The 24,621-nt window shown below is 43.8% G+C and overlaps 1 protein-coding gene across 2 annotated transcripts; it reads right to left on the reverse strand.

Moving 5' to 3' along the window:
* Positions 1-390: 390 nt before the first annotated feature.
* On the reverse strand, positions 391-22,241 carry LOC122540818 (hyaluronan and proteoglycan link protein 3-like). Of its 2 annotated transcripts, none has more exons than XM_043677032.2 (5): positions 22,085-22,241; positions 14,100-14,229; positions 11,662-12,027; positions 7,792-8,094; positions 391-5,684 (listed from the first exon to the last, which is right to left on the reverse strand). In XM_043677032.2, exons 2-5 carry the CDS (start codon positions 14,218-14,220, stop codon positions 5,398-5,400), a joined length of 1,077 nt encoding a protein of 358 aa, XP_043532967.1. In that variant the 5' UTR covers positions 14,221-14,229; positions 22,085-22,241; the 3' UTR covers positions 391-5,397. The 2 variants fall into 2 exon arrangements, with proteins under 2 accessions (XP_043532967.1, XP_043532966.1); XM_043677031.2 differs by having other exon boundaries at positions 14,094-14,229.
* Between the last annotated feature and the right edge of the window lie 2,380 nt (positions 22,242-24,621).

The following is a 24,621-nucleotide window of genomic DNA, read 5'->3' on the forward strand; positions in this document are numbered from 1 at the left end:
ATTAAACCTAATTTCTTTGCTATAAATAAACCCAACTTATTTTTGAACATTACAATTCATTTATTTGAAAGGTTCTGTTACGTGGACATTTCATTCATCCGCAAGGACTTATTTTTACAGAGTAAACTTGCCAGCAATGTGTATAAGAGGACATGGAGTATAAAGCAAACATAAGATTAACTGCAAACACCATAGTGCTTTTTTTAAAATGTTAATTAGCTACAGACTTTCAGGCATCAATATCAAGGTGGAAACTAGTCTCCACATCCAGACAAAAAGAGAAAAAAAAATCTGTTACTCTTAAAATAAGTTCAAGTTTGTCTAAAGTTGAAGCCATTAAGGCATGCATTCTGCATCAAATGAACAGAACATACTTGCATTGACTCAGAGTTATGATTTGGTTTTGGCTGTACTTTTGTAAATGTATACAGTCTAGACATATTTTATTGTAAATATAGGCTAAAGTCAACAGCAAAAGCACATTTATCCAATATCAAAGTTTACCTCTCAAAGACGATGTGTCAAGAGTCTTTCGGTTACATAATTATAACAAATCTTCTCATAAGAGAGGAGTAATAAATGTCGGTACCGAACAAGTCATCAACATATATCCATAGTCTAAACAATAAAAATGTCTATGAATGCAATATAGAAACATCTTAGGTCAACAGAAGAGTAAAAAGATAAGAATCTAAATAATATGTAACATTAGCTTTAGGGAGTACTCCTGTCTTTAAATCATTTGTTTTACAGTCTTTGACTAAATCGACTGTTGCATCTTTCTGGAGATTGAGGCAAAGCATATTGGGAAAGACCTCCCATCAGCTAGAGAATTGAAAATGAATTTATATCTTTATATTTAGTGCACTGGGATCTCTCTCGCTCCACCTGATTTCAGCTGAAACTGAGAACATTCCTTTCTTCCAGCCAGTATCAGAAATCAAAGGGATAGGTGCTTTAGCTATGTCTGAAGATGATGTGATTTCTAGACAGTTACTTGTACTCAAAAGAAGCAGCATGGGCACAAATCAATACTGGGGCACACATCATACATTTGCCAATCATTTTACTGACCACTTGCTCTTCATCTCAAATGTGACCCAGTCAGAGTTGCTGCTCCACAGACCTCTATTCACAGTCAGTATGTTTGGAAAGGCCACCAGAGTGGACGTCAGTGCTGTTTATTCTCTACTTACTTATCAAACGAAAAACAGACATTGGACACTATTTGGAGTAAAGATTTCTCACAGTCATAGCACAAGTGGAAAAGGAAATCAACCACACCCTATTACTGAAACCAAAAGTATGTGGTATAATGGGCTATGTCCCAATGCTTTAAGGCCCCATATTCCTTAGAGTGGCCCTAGAACCAGCCAGAGCCTTGGGATTTTTGCACTTGACAGAAAAGCTATGTGTTTATGTGCGCTTCCCTCAACTGTTTGCATATTTGAGTGGATAAAGAGAGCAGAGTTACAGGACCTTTATAGTAAAGTAGGTAAAACTTCCCTTTGAAGCACAGAACCTATTAAACATGTCAAAATACCAAATGGCTAAAGAGCATCGGACACCCTACACATCACAGCTTATATATCATAGACATATCCAGTCTGCTGCCAATCAGACAGAACCCCATTTAGATGGCTAGTCAATCAATATGCTATACTACATCTCTGCCAAGGGATGGTCACCTAGAAGAACACATGAGTCTCACACCCATCCTGACAGTCAAGTTACAGAGGACCTCATTAGTCTGCCCACGAGCTCTACATCTGTCAAATGTAATTTGGGGGATAAACACAACAAAACCAAAGATTTCTTCCTGAATAAAATATAACTTTAACAATTGTGGTCTCTGGATATTGTAGACATGCAAGGTTTAAACAAAGCACTCTATATCTTAGTAATGTTGGGGTATTAGTAAAATCCTCACCAGAAAGTCAATTTCAGCCATAGGCCTTTCTTGGGGCTTCCCTGAGTGTATGAGATCACTCAGCTTACAGCTAATTTGTGTTTAATGCCTAGCAGTTTATAATTCTGTGCCCCTAACCATAGGGACCGGAGTTGGGACTGCCTAAGCTGATTTCATATACAAGCCCTAGCAAAGTGATGACATGGTATTCCATAAATGGAAAGTCAAGGTACAAGCACTACTCATTTTTCAGCATGTCAAAATTATGGGTATCGGCCAGTCTGTGGTTATATCTTAAATGTTGTGGCATAGACAGAGGTTAATCAAATCCAACTTAATGACCCAGCCCTAGTTGGTTTAATTTGCTTTGCTCCCAGCATTCCCAATCAACAGAAAGAAACTTAATCTAATGTCATAAACATAATACAAGCAATGTACATCATCAAACACAATCCCTTTCCTGTCTATTATAGTATCTATTTATCTTTTAAATGAAAATTTGGTTTGGAATAAACATTCAGAGTTGAATAAATACCACATGCAGGGTCTATACCTTCAGGCTTAAAGCATTTTCAAACCATCTTTTATACAAATGTACATAATCCAGCCTGCAGATAACTCTGTAGGTGCAGAAGAATGTATTCTCCAAACGGCTTCCTCCCCGGCGCGAGATTAGCAGACTCCTGCTCTCCAATTTCTGCTGTGATAGAACTGTGGCTTAGGAATGGAGAGAGGGCTAGAAGCAGTGACTCTTAGTTACCATCCAGTGAATCAGCTGGATGTGGGATTCCAGTGAGAATGAACAGTAATGTAAAACTGCACTACACAATTGTGTCCTACACAATCTAAACCGAAATCTGAGTGACAATAATTTCCTCTTCAAACTAATACAACATTATAAAATAGCCATAAAACTTCTAAAAATGCAAAATATCATTCCTCCATCTCCTTCTCTCATGCAATGTGGAAGGTTGCTGCAGATACCTGCAGTCTTGTTAAACATTGACCCTAACCATTAAAACAGGGCTTCCTTTACTTCCTGGGTAAACAGTATATAAGCATTGGTTTCTCAGTTGGTCAAAGTACTCACACTTTAAAGATAAAATCAGGTGTTTTCTTTGAAGACAGCAGATAGAAAATAAATTGTGTTGGAAAAATTGTTGCATTTAAAATGTTCATGGATTCCCAAGATTTTTCAGAATTTGGAGCAGTAACCCAGTCTTAGTTCTGCCTGAGGATCAGTAGGGAAATGTCCCAGACAGCCTCATGATACAGACTAAAAGGTGCTAGGATCGATCGCTGGTCTGTGGTGCGAACAAAGCAGGGACAGGGTGTGGGAGCAGAAACCTCAGCGCCTTTGAACTTGGGAAAAGAACGAAACAATATTCACACTCTTCATCTCTGCATTTACTGCTTTGGACACTGGATAAGGACAGGATTGTGTTCAACTGTGTTCCTTTGATCAAATAGTTCATCACGTAGATACGAATGGGCTGCTGGTGGAATTGCTCCATTACAGACAGCCAGGACCTTCAGTAGACAAGGCAGGAGATATGGAAAGGAATTCTGTCACAGCTCAAGTGCAAACCTAAGATTCACTGGCGACTCCACTCAAATTTATTCTCAAGCTGCAGCCCAAAGTTGTTTCAAAGCTTGGGGGTTCGTAAGCAGACCCCGTTAAAGACTAATGATAAACCAGAGAAGACGTATCTGACAGGATGCAGCACAGTAAAAACATTACATTACTGATGGTAAATTACCATCTACACCTTAGTCAGAGAGAGTCTTCCCTGGACAACCCCTTATTTACCATAAGTATGTGACAGGGTGTTGATCCTTAGTAGTCTAGCTTGATTTACAAAGGAAATAGACAGATTTTTAAGTAGTACTCATTTGGAAAGTTATGGGAGTACCAGAAAGTGGCGTGAAGGCCAAGGTAAGATCAGCCATGATTGTACCAAATGGCAGAGCAGGCTTGAGGGTTTGAATTGCCTGCTCCTAATTCTTATAGTTTCGAGATGTGCAGCCAGATCCCTGATGAAATGTGTGACGACTCATCTATGTTTCCTAATCAAATGGGGTGATGTCAATTTTCTCCAATTATATTAAGTTGGGCAGAGGAGTGAGGATGTTCTGGGTCTGATCCTTGTTACTTCTTTAAAGTGAGGCAATTTAACTTCCTCAATATGGAGAGCTCCTGTTAGAGGAGGTTCACATATCACAGCCTTTTTGTTTTGGCTCTTTTCTCTAATCTCTGGTCGATCACAAAACACTTGAGCTTTACCAACTATGATTCCAAAATATGCAAAATAAACATCAATTTACTGATAAAACTGATCTTCAAATTAGCTCTCTCAACATACCATTTTGTTTTGGGATGGTACGTTGCTTAACTTAGCCACATAATAACTGGATCTTGTTTCCTGTACAAAACTTTTTCAACACAGTGAATAGTGTCATATCACAAAGCCGTACATTGGAACAGAATTATTCTGTATACTGGTTGTTAATCATAGAATCGCTACAGTGTGGAAGCAGGCCTTTCGGCCCATCAAGTCCACACTGACCCTCCCACCCGGAACCACCCCATTCCTGTAACCCTGCTTTTCCCATGGCTAATCCACCTCTCCTGCAAATCTTTTGGACTGTGGGAGGAAACCAGAGCACCCAGAAGAAACCTACACACTCACAGGGAGAATGTGCAAACTCCACACAGACATTCACCCGAGGTTGGAATTGAACTCAGGTCTCTCCCGCTGTGAGGCAGTGGTGCTAACCACTGAGCCATTGTGGCACCCCCAAATGTCAACGATTGAACTGAGCTCAGTTTGCTAATATACATAGTATAATGTGCTGCATTATTATATTTCAATTCAAATAATCTAAAGGTCATAAAGTGGACTTATTTGGTAAATGCCAGACTCATGGTTGCACATTGGGTACCTGACACTGCAACACTAAGGTCTTTGCCTCCAAACAAGTTGATTTGATTCCTGGTTGCTATGACTGAGATCACTGCTTGGACTACTGTGGGCTCTTACATAAAGATAGATCGACGGAGAAACAAAAAGGAATGAGGGAAGAGGGAAGCAGGGGAGAAGTCGGGGGTAGAGAGATTCTGAACGCAAAAGTGACGGCATGGAGTCTCACAGTATAATGGGACATTTTGGTTTTTAAAAGCTGCTTTAGTGAATCCTTGCAGGCTGGGTTTAGTTTTTTTTCTTTCCACAAGGTCCTCCTGAAGTGAATATAAGTCTATATACTATGGAAATCAAAAATATAGATGTATACAGGAAATCTCAAATTAATAGAAATTAGAAAGGATTCTCCAAGTTGACTTAGGTAGATTTGGGAATCACAATGTTATCTTCTAACTGTTTTCTTAAATAATCTGATTTCACCTTTAAAGATGAGTACTGCCACAATAATCCATGAAGGCGACTGAGTACAGGTCCTCCTGTGATCGACACAGCCACAGACCCTGGCCTTTAACTCAACTTAAAGCAGTAGACCCCAAACCTCCCATTCTCCTTCCTTGGGAAGCCAAAGGTGCGAACCCCAGGCTCTGGTGGGCCACATTTGGGCCGTGGGAAGGCAATGGGGTAGCGAACACTGCCGTCGGCGACCCAGCCGGCCTCACAGCGGTCAAACTTTTGGAACTTCCAGGCGGCGTAGAGCTGGCCCACTTTGGCAATCTCACCGCCATCGTCACGGCAGGCTTTAACCGCTTCATCAAAGGTGAACTTCAGCGGACGGCGTCGGAAGTACAATTTACCTGGAAAAGGAGGCAAAGACAATGGAGTCAGAATGTGAAGCAAGCAGTCCACCCAATGGCACAGCACCAAGAGTGCTCCTGGTATTCCTACACTGACATCAGCACCAGAGGCTCAAATGCCAAAGAAAAACTGGCACTTCTTTCAAACACTCAGCTCATGTCAAAGTACCTTACAGACAATCAAATTGCTGCCATGTAGGAATCAATATGACTAATCTGCACAGCAAGATTCCGCGGTGACCAGCTCCTCTGATACAATAGTATTGCTTGAGGGATAAATATCAGTGAGGACTCTGGGATGAATATCTCTACTGTTCTTCAAATTGGCACTGGGGATTTTTTTTTGAAGTTCATCTCAGAGTGAAGACAGTCTAAAGCTTCCTCTGAAGACAGTAGCAGAGTAAGGCACTCCAGCCGGAGCTCCTCTGCTCGCCAGCTGCTTTTCCTCTTGTTCTCTGTTTTTACCTCTTGCTGCAGTTTTTTCTTGACACCCCCACCCCCAACCAAAACTTTTAACTTCTTAAAGTGCTCTACTGGAAGGGAATGGAGAACGGAGTCCGAGACCAGCCCGGTGCAGGAGACGAGTCACGGCCAGAGCCCAGAGCGGGAGCAGAGCAAGACCAGGCCGCAGCCAGAGCCCAAGTCCAGGCCGGAGCCAGAGCCCAGAGCGGGAGCAGCAGAGCAAGCACGAGCAGAGTCCCAGAGTTAGGCAGAGCTGGGGCTCAGAGGGGGAGCAGGGTGAGCCCAGGCCCGTCGGGGGACGGGTCCTAGAGGTGAGTCCAGACAGAGGCCAGCACTTGGAAGCAGCGAGGCCTTGCGTTCTGAAGCCCAACAGACACAGACTCAGAGAAAAAGGAGCTTAACTTGAGTTCTTTGAAGATACTTTTTATTCACATTCTGGACTTTTAAACTCTGTATTCCCATGCTAGTCTATATTTTTTCCACTATTTCAATTCTGAAATAACACTTCAAGTATCTGTACCCAGGTACCCTGTACCTGAATGGCACCGAAAGGCGACGTTACAAACTTTACATTGCATTCAGTCGAGTGCACATGACAATAAAGGCTATTCTAATCCTGAAAGTTGACACCTACCAGTCACTGCTTTCCATCTGTCTCACCCTAAGTCCTGTGCTCAAGGCCCTGAACCCATGACCTTCCATCTTAGAAAGAGTCTTAGCATGCCACACAGATGACACATTTCCACATAATCCCCCTGATCCACTATATATCACATTGTATCTCTCCCTAATGACTGAGTGTTTGTTGAGGGTCTCAGACTGGCAAGTCCTCCATGGTCCTGCTCAGTGCTGATGGGGTAAGACAACGGCAGTCAATAATTTAGGGGCTATACAGAGAGGGAAATGAAAACTAAACCAATCCAGGCAACTGCTCTCTGGTGACCCTTAAACTCAATCTTGTGGACGTTATGTGCAGATGGAATTGACTTGATGCTTTCCAATCAGATAGCCCAATACTAAAACTGAGGTATTCATTCAGCAAACCATTTGAACTGTCCATAGAAGAACATTTTGGATAGAAAAGCAAATTCAAATTGTAGCTGCCAAAATGTCTATTCTATTTCAAACAGAAATTTGCAAGTCTTTACAAATGTAAACTTTTGTGAATTGAGAAAACCTGTTGTATTGGTAAATGATCTTCTCAGCGATGCCCAAATCACAGATCTGTGCCTTTCCCCCCAACTTCATCATTATACCCCCGCCCCCCACCCCCGTCCCACTCCTCCCCAATGCCATCGATACCACTGGGAGGTAATCCATAAACTGGAGCCCACATCTCGGGACACATGGACACATCCATACAAGCAGGAGGCACAGGCAGTGAGAGAGACAGGGAGAAGAGATTCAGCCTCTAATTTGCTTTTCCATCCTTCCTTCAGGAAGGCACTGGCTCTCTGCTCCATGCCAACCCTAATGGGGCACCTTTGCAATTGCTGATCCAATGTGTTCAGCATCATGGGTGCAAACCCTGATCCTTCCACTTAGAAACACTTTCTGTGCCTCTGTACAGCTTTATGCTCCATTTCTTATTTGGGTGGGAATCTATCTCTGTTAAGGTACGCTCTGAGCTCTCTGCCCTACATACCTTTCAAAGTTGAGGCAAAACAAAATACATCGTATCGGTGGAGGTGTTTGTGCCGCTGCCCATAGTTCCGGACGCCCGCTGAGTTGTGCTTTCCCCCACATGGTCCACGTGGTATTGTGATGGGGTATTGCACTGAGCCATCCATCAGCCAGCCAGCGTTGCACCAATCTAATCCCTCCTCCCAGGCCTGGAACAACTGCTCGAAGGAGGCGATCATGGCATCCTGCTCCTCGCAGGCTTGCTTGGCTTCGTGGAAGTTCAGCTGGTATCGGCCATGGTGGGGCTGGTAAGGGAAGACCACACCTGGAAGACAAGGTATGGGCAAGTGTGAGACTCTGCAAACCGGGTGCTCAAAAGGTGATGCACAACACCATGGAACTTCACCTGAACATCTGTGGCTCAGTTGGTAACTGCACCATCTCAACTGGCAATATCAGTCTCTGGACGGTGCTGCTCTCCTTCAATTGGTTCTATTACAATCGGTTTCAGTTCCTTCCTGTGGTGAAATGAGCTCAAAAATCAGCTTGAGTCCTGACAACTTACCCAAACCCACGTGTACTCACATCAGAAATGTTCACGTTTCCACTTCCTGGTGGAAGGCCCTTTTGTTCAATTAATTTTTGACATGCACATATCCAGTTTATGGCCATTTGAGTGCTGTATTCAGTGCCTGAGGAACTAAACCTGTCCCCTTCTCAATTATGTCCCATCCTAGAATCCCTACATTATGGAAACAGGTCCTGCAGCTCAATAAGCCCACATCAACCCTCTGAAAGGTATCCCACCCAGCCCCATTCCCGAACCCTATTATTCTACATTTACCTCTGACTAATGCACCTAGCCTACACATCCCTGAACACTACAGGCAATTTAGCATGGCCAATTCACCTAACATGCACATCTTTGGACTATGGGTGGAAACCAGAGCACCCAGAGGAAGCTCACACAGATACAGAGAATGTGCAAACTCCACGCAGACAATTGCCTGAGGCTGGAATTGAACACGGAGCCCTGGCACTGTGAGGCTGCAGTTCTAACCATTGAGCCACCATGCCAGCCCATAAATACCCCCCCATCCAGAATAGAGATTGTTATCAACACAGAAACAGTATTAGGCCATTCGGCCCCTCGGTCTGACTATGCTATTCAGCAAAACCTCCACTGATCTGTAATTAACTCTATTTATTCACCTTGCTCTCACAGCCATTAAACCCCTGCCTAATAAAAACCTTATCAATCTTGATTTTGAAACTTTCAGTGGAAACTCAAACCTGAGCAGATCTTTTTGGGAAGAAAGTTCCAGATTTCTACTGTCCATTGATTGAAGAGGTGATTCGGCAGAGTTACTCTAAAATCAGCCATAGGCACGAGTTGAAAGGTCAGTACTCATGTGACTCTCATTCCAACTTCAGCTGCTAATATTTCTCAATGATAGTCCCTTTAAGAATGAACCATGAGATGTGGCCTATTGTGGTGCAGTGGTAGTGTCCTTACCTCTGAGCCAGAAGACCCAGGGCCAAGTCTCACCTACCTCCAGGGGTGCTGTAATAAAATCCCTGAACAGATTTGAAAGTATCTGAAGCATATGCAAGTGAGAAGTAAGAGAGCGGTTGATGCTGATTAGAGATATATTTAAGGGCTAGTGGTGCCCTTGGAGCATTATGGGATAGGTGGACATCACAGAGGCTGAAGTGTTGTCTGTCCCTTTCCCATGAAATTTTGATGAAGGTCCTTTTCAGTGATGGATTATGTTTAATGTGGTTAATATCTCATGTCATCTCAGAGTAAGGGGTTGTCTATTTAAGATGGAGGTAAGGAGGATTTCTTTTCTCTCAGTGGGGAGTGAATCTGTGGAATTCTTTACCACTGAAGGCTGGGTGGGCTAGATATTTCAAGGCTGAGAAGAATGGAGTTCTAATCATTGAAGGAATCAAAAATTATGGAGTTAAGATAGTAATGTGGAGTTGACAATTATCAGATTATCCATTGAAAAACCTGGCTGGTCTACGTCTGCTCCTGTAGTGCCCCTAGTGGGCAATTTGTTTTGTTCATTCACTAGAGATGGACATGATTGGCTAGACCAGCATTTATTGCCCATCCTTAATTGCCCAGAAGGCAGTTAAGAGTCAACTTCATTGTTGACGATCTGGAGTCACGTGTAGGGAAGACTAACTAAGGATACTAGTTGTCTTTTTCCTAAAAAGCACTGTCACTTGTGATTTAGTTTATTTTATGGAGCAAAGTAATATTTTATGGAAGGGGAATAGGGAAATCCCTGGCAATTACAGACCAGTCAGTCTTATGTCTGTGGTCAGCAAAGTTTTGGAAAGAATTCTGAGGGATAGGATTTATGACTATTTGGCAAAGCATAGTGTGATTAAAGGCAGTTAGCATGGCTTTGAGAGGGGCAGGTCATGCCTCACAAATCTTATTGAGTTCTTTGAGGAGGTGACAAGACAGGTCGATGAAGGTCAAGCAGTGGATGTGGTGTATGTGGACTTCAGCAAGGTATTTGATAGGGTTCCCCATGGTCGGCTCATTCATAAAGAATCAGGAAGTATGGAAGACAGGGAGATTTGAGTACTGGATTCAGAATTGGTTGGCTGACAGAAGGCAGAGAGTGGTTGTAAATGGAAAGTCTTCTGCCTGGAGGTCAGTGTTGAGTGGGGTCCCGCAGGGCTCTGTTCTTGGGCCTCTGCTCTTTGTAGTTTTTATAAATTACTTGGATGAGGAGATTGAGAGGTGGATTAGTAAATGTTCAGATGACACAAAAGGTTGGAGGTGCCGTTGATAGTATCTAGGGCTATTGCAGGCTACAGTGTGACATAGACAGGGTGCAGAGCTGGGCTGAGAAATAGCAGATGGAGTTCAACCTGGATAAATGCGAAGTGATGCATTTTGGAAGGTCGAACTTGGATGCTGAATACAGGATTAAAGACAGGATTCTTGGCAGTGTGAAGGAACAGAGGGATCTTGGTGTTCAAGTACATAGATCCCTCAAAGTTGCCACCCAAGTAGATAGGGTTGTTAAGAAAGCATATGGTGTTTTGGCTTTCATTAACAGGTGGATCGAGTTTAAGAGCTGCGAGGTTTTGCTGCAGCTCTACAAGACCCTGGTGAGACCACACTTGGAATATTGTGTCCAGTTCTGGTCGCCCTACTCTTGGAATGATACAGGGGCACTGGAAAGGGTGCAAAGAAGGTTTACCAGGAAGCTGCCTGGACTGGAGGGCTTGCCTTACGAAGAAAGATTGAATAAGCTCGGACTTTTCTCTCTGGAGAGAAGGAAAAAGAGAGGAGACCTGATTGAGGTAAACAAGGTAATGAGAGGAATAAATAGAGTCAATAGCCAGAGACTCTTCCCCAGGGCAGGATTGACTGGTATGAGGGGTCATAGTTTTAAGATATTAGCAGAAAGGTATAGAGGAGATGTCAGAGGTAGGTTCTTTACGCACAGAGTTGTGAATGCATGGAATGCGTTACCAGCGGTGGTTGTGGAAGCAGAGCCATTAGGGACATTTAAGCAACTGCTGGACATGCACATAGATAGCAGTGAATTGAGAGGTGTGTAGGTTAATTTATTATATTTTACATTAGGATTAAACCTCGGCACAACATCGTGGGCCAAAGGGCCTGTTCTGTGCTGTACTTTTCTATGTTCTGTGTTCTAAAGTGGAGGTGGTGAGGAAGGGTAAAGAGCAGACTGGAGTTTGTATTGAACAATGGAATACAATAAGTAGGTGTGTAATAGTTAGGTAGGTGTAACAGAATGACTCCTCCTTCAGTAAATGGATGACTAACAATGCAGTAGGCTGTGCAGTTCACTAAAATACCCATTCCACAGGGGGAGATGTCTAATCTGGAGATTACCTCGTAACTCCAGCTCAACAATGCTGCTTTCATCCTCCAGTCCGTCAATCACTTCACACTTGTATTTCCCATAATCCTCCAGCCTGACGTCAGTGATAACCAACGATGCCTCACGCTCGTCATTCTGCTGCAGGTAGACGCGACCCCTGAACTCCCCGAAACTGCGATGGCGCAGTCCAATTGCCACAATCACGTCACTCTCTTTGGAGAAATCCATGTTGAGCTTGGACCATTTAACTCTGACCTTTCGGGTCACGTTCACTGCCGGCTCATAATGGTAGTGACAAGCCAGGGTCACATTCTCCCCTCGGTATGCAAACAGTCTGTCCTTTTGGGTTTCGATATGGAGCTTGACGCTGTTGTAGTCTGAAAAGAAATGATGAAAGCAAAAACTGATCAATGCTAACATTTAGCGCTAGTTTTTAAAACAACAGACTGCTGGAATATTGAATCACAAGAGACACAGGCAATCATGAGGCTTGCTGACCCAGTACATGTCGTGTTGGTTGAGATAGGAGCTGACTATAGTGATGGTGGGAAAGGGAGCGAGGCCATCAGTCAGGATCGCTGCTCCTCAGCTGTTCCAATGGGGGAAGAATCAGGGCTCAATTCAATCCCCTGCCACCCTGCGCTCCCTCTAATATTTATTTTTCTTCTGCGCAGACCTCCTTGGGAGCGGTTTCAAAAACGCTGGGAACAACGTCACCATGACAACTTGTGTGTCCAGGCCCTCAGAGCCGCAGCGTAGCAGGAACATTGTAAAAGGGAAATTCTCCAACTAACCCCTCAATGTCTGGGCCTGTCCATGGAAAAGAGCCAGGTGAATAATGGGGTGTATTGGGTCCCACCTCTGAAAGGAGATGCTCAGCAATGAGTCTCCATATTTGGGAAAGAAGAAGAGGAAATTGGATGAGCTTCCCCAGTTAGTTAGAGCATGGAAATGTCTATATGTCCAACTTGCTGAAGAATAATAGATAGGTGTGTCATAGTTAGATAGGTGTAACAGGAAGACTTGCGACACAGTGGGAGTATCCCTATATCTGGACCAGAAAGCCCAGGTTCACGTTCCATATATTCTGAACTATTTTCTACATAGGTTGACTGGGGTATCAGAAAGTGAAATAAAGTCTCTGATAGTTTATGTAGAGAATGTGTTTAATGAGTCAAATGGCCTTTATACTATATCAACAAGCCACCAGGAAGCACATTGGAAAGTGAGGGGAGTCTCTGAATGTGCCTTAATCAACAAATACTAAAGCAGAATATCTGTTTATTATCACATCAAGATTTGTGGGAGCTTGTGGTAAACAAATTGCTTGCCAAATATCCTACATTATAAAAATGACAAGGGCCCTCTTGAGGTAGAGCCCCTAGGCCGGGAGACCTGGGTTCAAGACCCACCTGTTCCAGAGGTGTGTAATAACATCCCTGAACAGGTTGATCAGGAAAAATAGATAAAATTTTAAAACGTTTACAGTGACTATACATCAAAGATACTTCACCGGCTGTAAAGCTCTTTGAGATCTTCTGATGTAATAAAAGGTACCAAAAGAGCTCTGTGTATAAGTTAATTATTAGTTGGATTCTCTGGTGTTTTAGTGATGCTACATAAAGGTAAAAAGTTACACAGGTGTATTGGTGGTGGGGAAAAAATCCATTCAGTTGTGCAGGAATACACTTCTGGTTAGAAGAGAAAAAAATATAAGGCGCTACTGATCATGTGTACAAGCTGCACGTATCACAAATAGTAATTCAACCAGTTAACACAACCTTGTTCAAAAGGGCACAATAGAAAGTAGGATAAATGACAACCAGGACAGGAGGTGCCTAAATAGTCCTTTCAATAGACAATAGGTGCAGGAGTAGGCCATTCTGCCCTTTGAGCCTGCACTATCATTCAATATGATCATGGCTGATCATCCTTAATCAGTATCCTGTTCCTGCCTTATCTCCATAACCCTTGATTCCACTATCCTTGACAGCTTTATCCAACACTTTCTTAAATGAATCCAGAGACTGGGCCTCCACTGCCCTCTGGGGCAGAGCATTCCACACAGCCACCACTCTCTGGGTGGAGAAGTTTCTCCTCATCTCTGTCCTAAATGGTCTACCCCATATTTTTAAGCTGTGTCCTCTGGTTCGGCACTCACCCATCAGCGGAAACATGTTTCCTGCCTCCAGAGTGTCCAATCCTTTAATAATCTTATATGTCTCAGTCAGATCCCCTTTCAGTCTTCTAAACCCAAGGGTATACAAGCCCAGTCACTCCAGTCTTTCAGTGTAAGGTAATCCCGCCATTCCAGGAATTGACCTCGTGAACCTCAATAGACAGAGTAACATCACACCAAATCCATCAACAATGACAGGGCAACAGTCACTGGTCTGAAATGGAGATGATTGAAGGGTAAACTAGGATTAATGGCAACACTTACACTCACCGTTCCCATTGCCATTCCCATTGCCGTTAATGTAGAACGCACCAATCTGTGCAAGGCACAGGGGCAGGCTAGCCAGCAGGAGGAGGACCACACTCCGATCAAACATCATTACAGCTTGCATCCACAAGCCCTACAAAGGGAAAAAAAAAGTGGTTCGGATCAGTACTGCTTTAAGAAGGAAGTTAACAGTTTGAAGGCCTCCAGATCATAAGAAGAAACCAGACGAGATATCTTTAGCAACCTGACAAATAATACATTGTAATGAATCAGAACTGAAGTCACTGTGTCCATACTTTTCAAGAATGCACTGACCACTTTGCAATTTTCAGTGAAGCTCATATGGAGAGAAAATTGCAATTTCCCACTTTTATTTATGAAAGGTTATAAATAGCATGATGGAGTGTCTCTGATGGGCTTAATGGCCTATCCTGCTCCTAAAGTCCTATGTCCACATGAAAAGCCTGAATAAACCTGTTGGACTATAACCTGCTGTCGTTTGATTTTTGACCTTGTTCAGAAATTTGACATTGCTGTACTGATCAGCTTTGCCACTTGGTGGCGCTGTTGAGTTGTTGTAGTATCGACCTCCGGCCACCGAGCGGCGCGGGAGTGCAGGAGGCAGGGTGGCCTCGCCTGCTCCACGCAGTGGCCAGTGTCTGGAATGACAGCTGTTTGTGTCCAGGGTCCAGAAACAAATCAGGATTCTGAATTCCAAAAAAATTGGGTAAACATTCTATAAAACCTGTGCTAAAAGCAGAAAAACTATTTCAACGTGGTGTGCATGCCTAAATAGCAAGCATGAAGAGACAATGGACAATAAGAGGCATCATGCTTGCTCCTCAGCACTGAGCCTTGGGTTTACGTTTCTGTCAGGGTCAATATTAATAGGACACAAGACATGGGGCAACCTGGGAGGTAGAGATGATCATACATCTCCTTCTGGAATGTGCCTTTGCAAAGCAAGTCTGGAAAGAGATGTAGTGGTTTTCATTGAGATTTGTCTTGAGCAGCTCCGTGACGTGGGACTCGCCATGTTCTGTGGGCTCTTCCCCAAGACAAGCATCAACTGTGCCTGGAGGACCATCAACTTAATGAAAGACACTCTTTGGTCCACCCAAAACATATGGGTCTTCCAGAAGAAGGAGTTGACCCTGACTGAGTGTTAGAGTGTTGCACACTGATACATTCCAAGGTCCAGGACTATGTGCTGAAGGACGCACTGAAACTTATGGCAGCTGCTGTCAAAGCGCAGTGGGGAAAGACCACCATCTAAGGTCATTTGGCCAAAGTACAATGGGGGTCCGTTCAGTATTCGGACCCTTCCAGTGCCTCAAATATATGTAAATATATCTTGAACAAGTAAGAGATGACTTAGGTTTGTTTGTTGGATAAAGTCAAACTCTAATGTCTGTTCATTTCTCCAAATGCTACTGTACAGAACCAATTTGCTTCAGTGACTATGTATGTATGTAAAGCTTTGTTATGAATAAAGTGCATTTTTGAAATAAAAGGAACTGGTGCTACCCACTCAGCTGTCTATGCAGTGATAATGCTGACACCATGGGCTGTTTTACCACCTGCCTCACCAACCAAGGTTGGCATTAATTGGAGGTCCCTTGCCAACACTTGCTGGGTACGAGCAATATGCTCACAGGTGGGCTCCTAACAACCACTCTGCGTGCTCACTGTCCAATTAAGGACAGGCTCTCACTGTAGCTGAACCTGAGTGTCTGAGAGAGAAAACCAAAATGGCGTCATCTGCATAGCGTCAAGCAAACAACAAGGATTCCAGCCCAGGAGGTTTCCATGGCTGGAGAGGAACATTCTTCCACTATAGGGTCTCAACCTTGATTCCACCCATTTACATCCATTGTCCACGCTTTGTGGGCTACAGTCACAGACAGCCACTTCCATTGAGCTTCAGCACATGGCCACGGCTTCTCCAAAGTCGTAAATGCACCCCAATTGGTGCCTTAACATTGTTCGGTAGCTGTCCACCTCCATGGCAGGGATATACTCCTATTTTCCTGCTCACTCCCTCAACTTGAGGCCAGTAGCATTCAGGCACTAGAAATGAGATACAGAAATATACCAATCCTCCTTAAAACATTTTTACCAAGCTCCCAATTACTTTATCTAATAGCTCCTTCTTTGGCCCACTGCTGATAGTTCTCTGTTTGTGGTTCTCAGGAGTTTTTCTTACAATGAGGAGATTGCTAAGTTAAAGTTGCTCACCTGTTTGCTGAGACCCTCATCCACACCTCCACTAACTCAGGTTTTGACTCTTGCAATGCATTTCTGGCTGGTCCTTCCATTTTACACATTGTAAACATGTACTCATGTAAAATTCTACTCCCTGAAACATGTCACTCCTGTGCTCACTGACCTACATATTCCAGTTGCATTTTGATTTTAAAATTCCAACCCAGTGTTAAAATTTCCCGACAGCATCTCCGTTCCCTATCTCTAATCTCCAACCTCACAATAACCTGAGGGATATGTACCTCCTCATCTGTGTTCCTCTATAGAATCCCCACAATGTGGAAGCAGGCCATTTAGCCCATCGAGTCCACAGTGACCCTCTGAAGAAACTACACCCAGACCCAATCCTCTGCCCTATTCCTGTAATCCTGCATTCCCCATGGCTAATCCACCTAGCCTGCACACTCTGGACAATTTAGCATAGCCAAGCCACACTAACCTGCACATCTTTGGACTGTGGGACGAAACTGGACTTGCCAGAGGAAACCCACACAGACACGAGAAGAATGTGCAAACTCCACGCAGTCGCCTGAGGGTGGAATTGAACCCAGATCCCTGGCGATGTGAGGCAGCAGCGCTAACCACTGAGTCACTGTGCTGCCCATATAATTAAAATAAAAACAGAAAATACTGGTGGAACTCAGCTGGAACCTGATGGCATCTGTGCAGAGGGAAACAGAGTTAACTGCTTGAGACCAATATAACTCTTATTTGGAATTCTGAAGAAATCACATTTGACTCAAAGCCTTAATTCTTTTTCTATTTGCTTGGAAGCTGCTGGGCCTGCTGAGTTTCTCCAGCACTTTTTGCTTTTCTTTCAGAACTCCAGCATCTGCAGCATTTTACTTTTTTTAAATTTTTGTTCCATTAGTGGCTGTTCCTTGGTCATTGCAGAGGTCCCAGCTCTGAAAAATCCTTCCTATACCTCACCGCCTCATCTTCCTCCATTAGACAGTCCTAAAAACTGACTTCTTTGACCGAGTTTTGGTCACCTGACCTAAAATCTCCTGTGCAGTTCAGTATCACACCTTCTTTAATAATGTGCCTGTGAAGCATTTTGGTATGTTCCATTGTGTTAAAGGAGCTATATAAATGTAAGTTGCTGTTGTTGGTAAATGCAACTGGTGATCACTTGTATCACCAATACCCATCTCTAACATTGCAGTCACTAATGACAGACAACCAGAATATTAATCAGTTTATAAATAAGAATCTCTTGTCCATTTCAGCTTTCAGTTATCAAGATGAGTTGGAGGTGAGAATGATCTCTGGTAGAATATTCCCAAATGTGAATCACTAACTGGTTTGCCCAACATGGCAAGAAATAGTTCATTGATAAGTTAGTGCTTCACTATTTTAAACTGACAAGTCTCCAGTCCCAATCTCCTGAGCTGAAAACAATTCAGCATCAAGGTCCTTTTGACCTGAGGGGTTAATGTCTAAGCTCTGACAGCAGATGGCAGCAGAAGCCAACATAAGGAACATAAACTACAGTTGATCGGGAGAGAGACAAGAGGGTTCAATGTTTCATCCAAAAGTTGACCTCTCTCCACAGTGCAGTATTCTCTCAAGACTGCACTGGAAAGTGAGCCCAGACTTTGTGCTTGATCTTGGTGGCTGGATTTCCTCAGAAGACGATGCCACCACTCAGTCAAAGTTAACATCTTGTGTCTGCTGCATTGAGTACAAGGCTCCTCCGCTCTTGTTAATGTACAGTGACAGACTGATGTAGCATGTTCACACAGTGCTGTGAAAAGACAAATCCAACCCAGTCAATTACCATTCCAACAGTCTACTCTCAATCAGGAGTAAAGTGATGGAAGGTGTCATTGACGGCGCTATCAAGCCGCATCTGCTTAGCAATAACCTCCTCTTTCACGGTCACTCGGTCAAAATCTTGGAATTCCCTCCCAAAGGGCATTGCAGGTGGATGTGTTTGTTCAAGAAGGCAACTCCCCACCAGCTTCTCAAGGGCAACTAGGGACGGGTAGTAAATGATGGCCAGCCAGATACGCCCACATCCCACAAATAAATAACTTTTTAAAGAGTCCTACAGTGCAACAGTGTTAGCCCATTGACACTTTTCCATTGAGTTAGAGAGTCTGTTTTTAAATTGACTAATGGGATGTGGATATCCCTGGCTGAGTCAGTTATTACCTGTCCCTAATTACCCTTAGGGTATTTATAGGTCACCTACATTGCTGTGGGTCTGGAGTCACACGATTAATTAAGGTGGCAGATTCTCATCTTTAAAATGGACATTAGTGAACCAGATGGGTTTTTCCAACAATCGACAACAGTTTCACCGTCATCATTAGATGCTTAATTCAGGAGGTTTTTTTTCAATGAATTCAAACTCCACCATGTGCCACTGGGAGTTTCTGATGAGTAGTTTATCGATAATCCCACCAGGTCATCACATCCTACCCATCCCAACTCCGTAGCCCATTCCAACCATGCCCCCACTTTGCTCAAGAACCAATTTCATTTTGGAAGCATTCACTGTCTGATTCCAGCACTTCCAGGGGGAAGCAATCCCCATTTGACAAAAATTTTATTTCTTCAAAAGAATAAGAAGATCCCCTTGGGACACAGTTGCAAGGTTTCTTGGTCACTCAATAAACCAAACTCTGTAGGAGACAGTGAGGACTGCATATGCTGGAGATCAGAGTTGAGAGTGTGTTGCTGGAAAAGCGCAGCAGGAAAATTTTCCTGCTCCTCTGATGCTGCCTGATCTGCTGTGCTTTTCCAGCAACACACTCTCAAATCAAATTCTGTTCTGAGTACAAAGGTAAATGTTTGGATATTGTTCTGCAGATTATATTTCACAATTAATTCCACCCATTTCCCCTGATAACTGCACGTCAGCAGACTTGGCGTCCTTTGGAAGGCTCTTGTCTTCACCGCTGCACCTCAGGTGGGTCCCACATTAACAGGGCATTGCTTGATTTGCAGAATTTCATCCCATCTCCCCCCTCCTTTCTGATACAGATAGCAAAGGTATAGGTATGTTGAATAGAAACTTCATTGAAAATGACATGAGCTGAAATCTGAGCTTCTGCAAATTTTGATCTTTGTTTCCTGAGAAAATTTAATTCAGTTTCCAGATTAGGGTCTGGACCCCAAGTCCTGTGAGTGAGGGTGAGATGCAGCTTGATGCACTATAAATGGGCTACCCACAGTCCTCTTCTGCCGCACAGAAGATTGCGAGTGACAACAAAAGGGTCTAACTGCTGCTGTATTTTATTCCCCTCAAACCCTTTGAGCAATCTCCATGAGCAGCCAAACGGAGCTGATTTCTGGCCACATAACGGCTCCTGAGAAGCCACTGAGGAGATTTTAAAAAGGACAATTTCATGGGTGAAAGTTAGGTTGGTGAAACTACAGTTGTGTTCCTTTGAACAAGGGAGATCGAGGGGAGATTTAACGGAGGCATCCAAGATTATGACAGGGTTAGATAAGGTACACAGGGAAAGGCTGCTCCTATACTTAATGGTGCAAGAACAAAGGAACACAGATTTAAGTTTTAAGAACAGAGACTAGGGAACACAGATGTAAGCTGAAAATGTGTTGCTGGAAAAGCGCAGCAGGTCTGGCAGCATCCAAGGAGCAGGAGAATCAATGCTTCGGGCATGAGCCCGTCGATTCTCCTGCTCCTTGGATGCTGCCTGACCTGCTGCGCTTTTCCAGCAACGCATTTTCAGCTCTGATCTCCAGCATCTGCAGTCCTCACTTCCTCCAACACACATGTAAGGTTTAAGTACAGGGACTAGTGAAGTACAGGTTTAAGGTTTGAGTACAGGGACTAGGGAACAGGCTAGAAGCTGGGACATGAAGAGGAACTCTTACACAATGCGTGGTAATGGCCTGGAGCTTGAGGGGCATGCGAGCAACAACATCAGTGATTTCAAACGGACATTAAATTGTCACATAAGGGAGAAACATTCGCAGGATCCTGGTGAGCCAATTGGAGGAATGCGACAAATCTACCTTGACTCAAATCTGAAAGTATTTTGCAGCTGAGGCAGCTACCATGGTTATGGACCAAATGACACTTTGTGTACAGTAAGATCCCACAAAGATCAGTGGCCAGATAACGCATTCTTTTTGCAGCATTAGTTGAAGGAGAAATGTTGGTGTGGCCACAGCCTTCACAAAACAGCAAGGCATCTTTAATATCTTCCTTGAGCAGGCCTTGCAGTTTAGCACATCACCCTCGACAGTGCAGAGCTCCCTCAGTATGTCACAGAACGTTAGGCTGGATTATGTGCTTCGGACCTGAGGCTATTATCTAAGTTGTGAAGTCACCCCATGTCGCTGTAGCTTTAAACATCTTGAGCTCATAGAAAACACTAAATGCCTTCATATTAAAGCAGCAACCTCAGGCATTTGAACAACATTTTAAAATTGGTGCTTACTTACACTAGACACTACACTTTACATAATAGTTTAGTTTTGTGAAACATTAAAATGTTTCGCAATAATTTGCATTTATTTTCAAGTAATAATTATTATTTGTTTTCTTTCCTTGTTCCAAATTTGAGAAAATTACTTCCAGCGATCATCATACTAACTGCAGTCAATTTGTACTTCAACCAGACATATAATAGCAATGATGATATTTACAGCGATTCTTAACTTTATTTGACAGAAATATTCAGAACTAAACAAATATTGCAACAGGGAGAAAACAGCTTAGATCTGCATCAAAATTTGCCCAAATTAAGCCAGCGAAAATAACCCCAGCCCCGACAAAAAAATGCATTAAAATAGGGTGCATCTGGAGGGTGTGTCTATTTTTTTGGTACAGTAATTAATTCGACGTGTTGAGAAGTATTATTTCTTAAATATTCTTATATCTCCTGCCGCTCTCTGTCATGTCTTTGGGGACCCTGCCAATCCTTGTCGCTGCAGAGCGCGACATTGCCAGCAGATGGCGCTGCAGAAAGCTATTCCCTCAAAACTTTGTCCCAAAAAGTTTAGGAATTCTTCCCGAGTTTCAAAAACTTCAGAACTCCACTTCCGCACGAATCTCTCTCCCAACCGCACCGCAAACCAACCATCAACACGGGCATTTTGTCGATAGTGTGGTTGAATCTACAATTCAACTTCCAAGTTCATCATAAAATCTCACAGTAACAATAAACGAAATAGAGAGAAATCTGTTTTTTTAAACAAAAACGAATAATGAATCTGATTGAAATATTGCAATAAAATGTGCTACATCCACATTGCCCTATATTAGGGTCCTGGATACCAGAAATGTGTGAAAATGTATTTTCTTCTTTGTTTCTTAATTAACAAGGACTCGGATAACGAATGTTATCAGAAAAATACATTTTTTTTGTAAATTTTAGGATTTTTTTGAAATAGGTACTGGAAAAATGTTTTAATTGTCCTATCCGTTAACACGTTAACAATTAAATTATACTTGTTTTTTTTTTAATCTCAGCAAACTCACTACAATTGGAACTTGGCTCCTTGATTAATCAGATTCACGCAGATTCCTCATGTATCTCTTCAACCCTCTCTTATCTTCCCAACAAAAGGGTAATTATTTCAGCTCTCTCTCACAAATATTGCTTTTTTTTTTGTTTGGTGGGACATACTTTGAAAGGTCACTTGCAAATTTCTTCCCCCTTAAAATCCGAACAAAACTGAACTCATATGAACATCAACCACAACATTTTTTTTAAAAGAATGCATTGCAAAATTGCACAAACCTGTCTCTTTAAATCCAGGGAGTCTTGCGATTTACAAAAATCGGATAATTTCCCTTCGCTTCAGGTTAACCTCCTGCAAGATAACATTTACCCTTTTGCCAGACGCTGCTGTGCCTTTGTATCACAGGCTTGTAATAAATCTCTGGCACTTAATAACTGTACTTTTTATAAAAAAAACAGGGGGGGGAGGGGTTGGAAGTTAGAGAACGTTAGCAGTCAGTTCAATGACGCTTCGTCCTTAAAGCAGCCCACCCCCATGTAGTCCAGCCGGACACAGGCCGTCACATCCCGACGGTATGTTTTTGTAAAAGGAGTTGCTATTGAATCGGGCACGTCTGCCTGCCCGCTGTAGGGGGTTAGTCTGTACCAACAGAGTGAGGGCCGCTGGAATGCAGAGCATTCGACAGTAATCTGCAGTCCTCAACACCTCAAAAAGCTACCTGAGCCTGAATTGAACCGGGAACTAAATTCTGGTGTATTTTAGGTTCAGTCAAAGCTCTTTCTGTGAGAAGAAGGTCTTTGTGTGGAAGATGTTTGGCATTAGATCAATAAACAAGGGTGCTGTTCACTTAAACTGTCTCTCTCTCTGAATTTATCCATACATCGACTCGGCTCTATTTATATCTTTTTTTGTTCTGTCTTTAATGAACACAAACCGTATTAATTAATTTTGGTCATCTGTCTCATTTTGCAACCCACAGATTCGTATTCGGCGCACCCAATTTAAAGAAAACATTAAACGTATAAACTCTCACCGTTCACCAAAGTCGACATTTCCCCCAAAATGGTAAAAACAATGACTGCAGATGCTGGAAACCAGATTCTGGATCAGTGGTGCTGGAAGAGCACAGCAATTCAGGCAGCATCCGAAGACAGGCAAAATCGACATTTCGGGCAAAAGCCCTTCATCAGGAATAAAAGGACATTTCCCCCAAAATGTCCTACAGCCTGGTGCATTGTTTCAATCGGTGACAGCAACCCCTTCCCCCCCCCCAAAAACATCTCCAGACACTGTCACAGACAGACACACCCAAACTCAGCACAAGTCCCACTCCCTGTCCCACAGTCACCCCGCACCCCCACACCCTGTCCCACAGTGACCCCTCACCCCACTCCCTATCCCACAGTGATCCCTCACCCCGTACCCTGTCCCACAGTGACCCCTACACCCTCACACCTTGTCCCACAGTGACCCCTCACCCCCAGACCTTGTCACATAATCACTCCTCGCCCCCACTCCCGATCCCACAGTGACCCCTCACCCCGTACCCTGTCCCACAGTGACCTCTAGCCCCGTACCCTGTCTCACAGTGATCCTTCATCCCCACTCCCTGTCCCACAGTGACCCCTCGCCCCTACAACCCTGTCCCATAATCACCCCTCACCCCCACACCCTGTCCTATAGTGATCCCTCACCCCTACAACCCTGTTCCACAGTCACGCCTCACTCCTACACCCTGTCCCACAGTGACCCCTCACCCCTCGACCCCACTCCCTGTCCCACAGTGACCCCTAGCCCCGTACCCTGTCCCACAGTGATCTTTCACCCCCACACCCTGTCCCACAGTGACCCCTCACCTCCACACCTTGACCCATAGTGACCCCTCACCCCCAGCCCCACCACCTCTCCCACAGTAACCCCTCCCCCAACCCCGATACATACACCCAGACTAAGATCCCTCAGCCCCTCCCACCCATACATTGGCCCAGACAGCATTCCAAGATTCCAAAAACCACTCAGTCTCATAGAAACATAACAGCACAAAGTGATCATTCAGCCCATTATTCCTGTGCTAGCTCGCAGCTCCTCACAGGTCCATCTTGATGCACAAAATGAATAATCCACCTATTCATCCCCCCACCACATACTCAGTTTATAGTATCCTACCCTAGCAATCTACTCAATCCAAAGTAATTTATACCCCTACAGTGGTGCTCAAAGTTCCTGGTCCATGTTGCAGATATAAACAGAAAATGCTGGCAATATTAGTGTCTCAGTTGCTCGGTGGTTAGCACTGCTGCCTCACAGCACCAGGGACCTGGGTTTGACTCCAGCCTCAGGTGACTACGGAGTTTGCATGTTCTCCCCGTGTCTGCATAGGTTCCCTCTGGAGACTCCAGTTTCCTCCCACAGTCCAAAGATGTACAGGTTAGGTGAATTGCCCATGCTAATTTGCCCAGGGTTGTGTAGGTTAGGTGCATTAGTCAGGGGAAATGTACGGCAATGAGTCTGGGTGGGTTACTCTTTGGGGAGTCAGCGTGCACGTGTTGGGCCAAATGGCCTGTTTCTACACGGTAGAGGTTCTGTGATCTATTCTATCAGAGACCAAGCAGGGGGATGGCCTACATTTCAAGTCAATGACATTCCATTGGAACTGGGAAAAATTCCAGAACATCAACACTGACTTCTACCCAGCATCCGAGGAGCAGTGCCTGAACTGCTGTGCTTTTCCAGCACCACTAATCCAGAATCTGGTTTCCAGCATCTGCAGTCATTGTTTTTATTTACTGACTTCTACCTAACAATGTGCAGAATT

The sequence above is a fragment of the Chiloscyllium plagiosum genome, unplaced genomic scaffold, assembly GCF_037043375.1.
Source record: "Chiloscyllium plagiosum isolate Xiang-an unplaced genomic scaffold, Cpla_swu_hap1 HiC_scaffold_39, whole genome shotgun sequence".
NCBI lineage: Eukaryota > Metazoa > Chordata > Chondrichthyes > Orectolobiformes > Hemiscylliidae > Chiloscyllium > Chiloscyllium plagiosum.

Coding starts and splice junctions, on each gene's coding strand:
- LOC122540818 (XM_043677031.2), bottom strand. CDS start 14,220: ATGCAAGCTGTAATGATGTTTGATCGGAGTGTGGTCCTCCTCCTGCTG. Junction 8,095..11,661: donor TGTTGAGCTGGAGTTACGAG/GTAATCTCCAGA, acceptor CTTGTCTTCCAG/GTGTGGTCTTCCCTTACCAG. Junction 5,685..7,791: donor TTTTGCCTCAACTTTGAAAG/GTATGTAGGGCA, acceptor CTCCTTTTCCAG/GTAAATTGTACTTCCGACGC.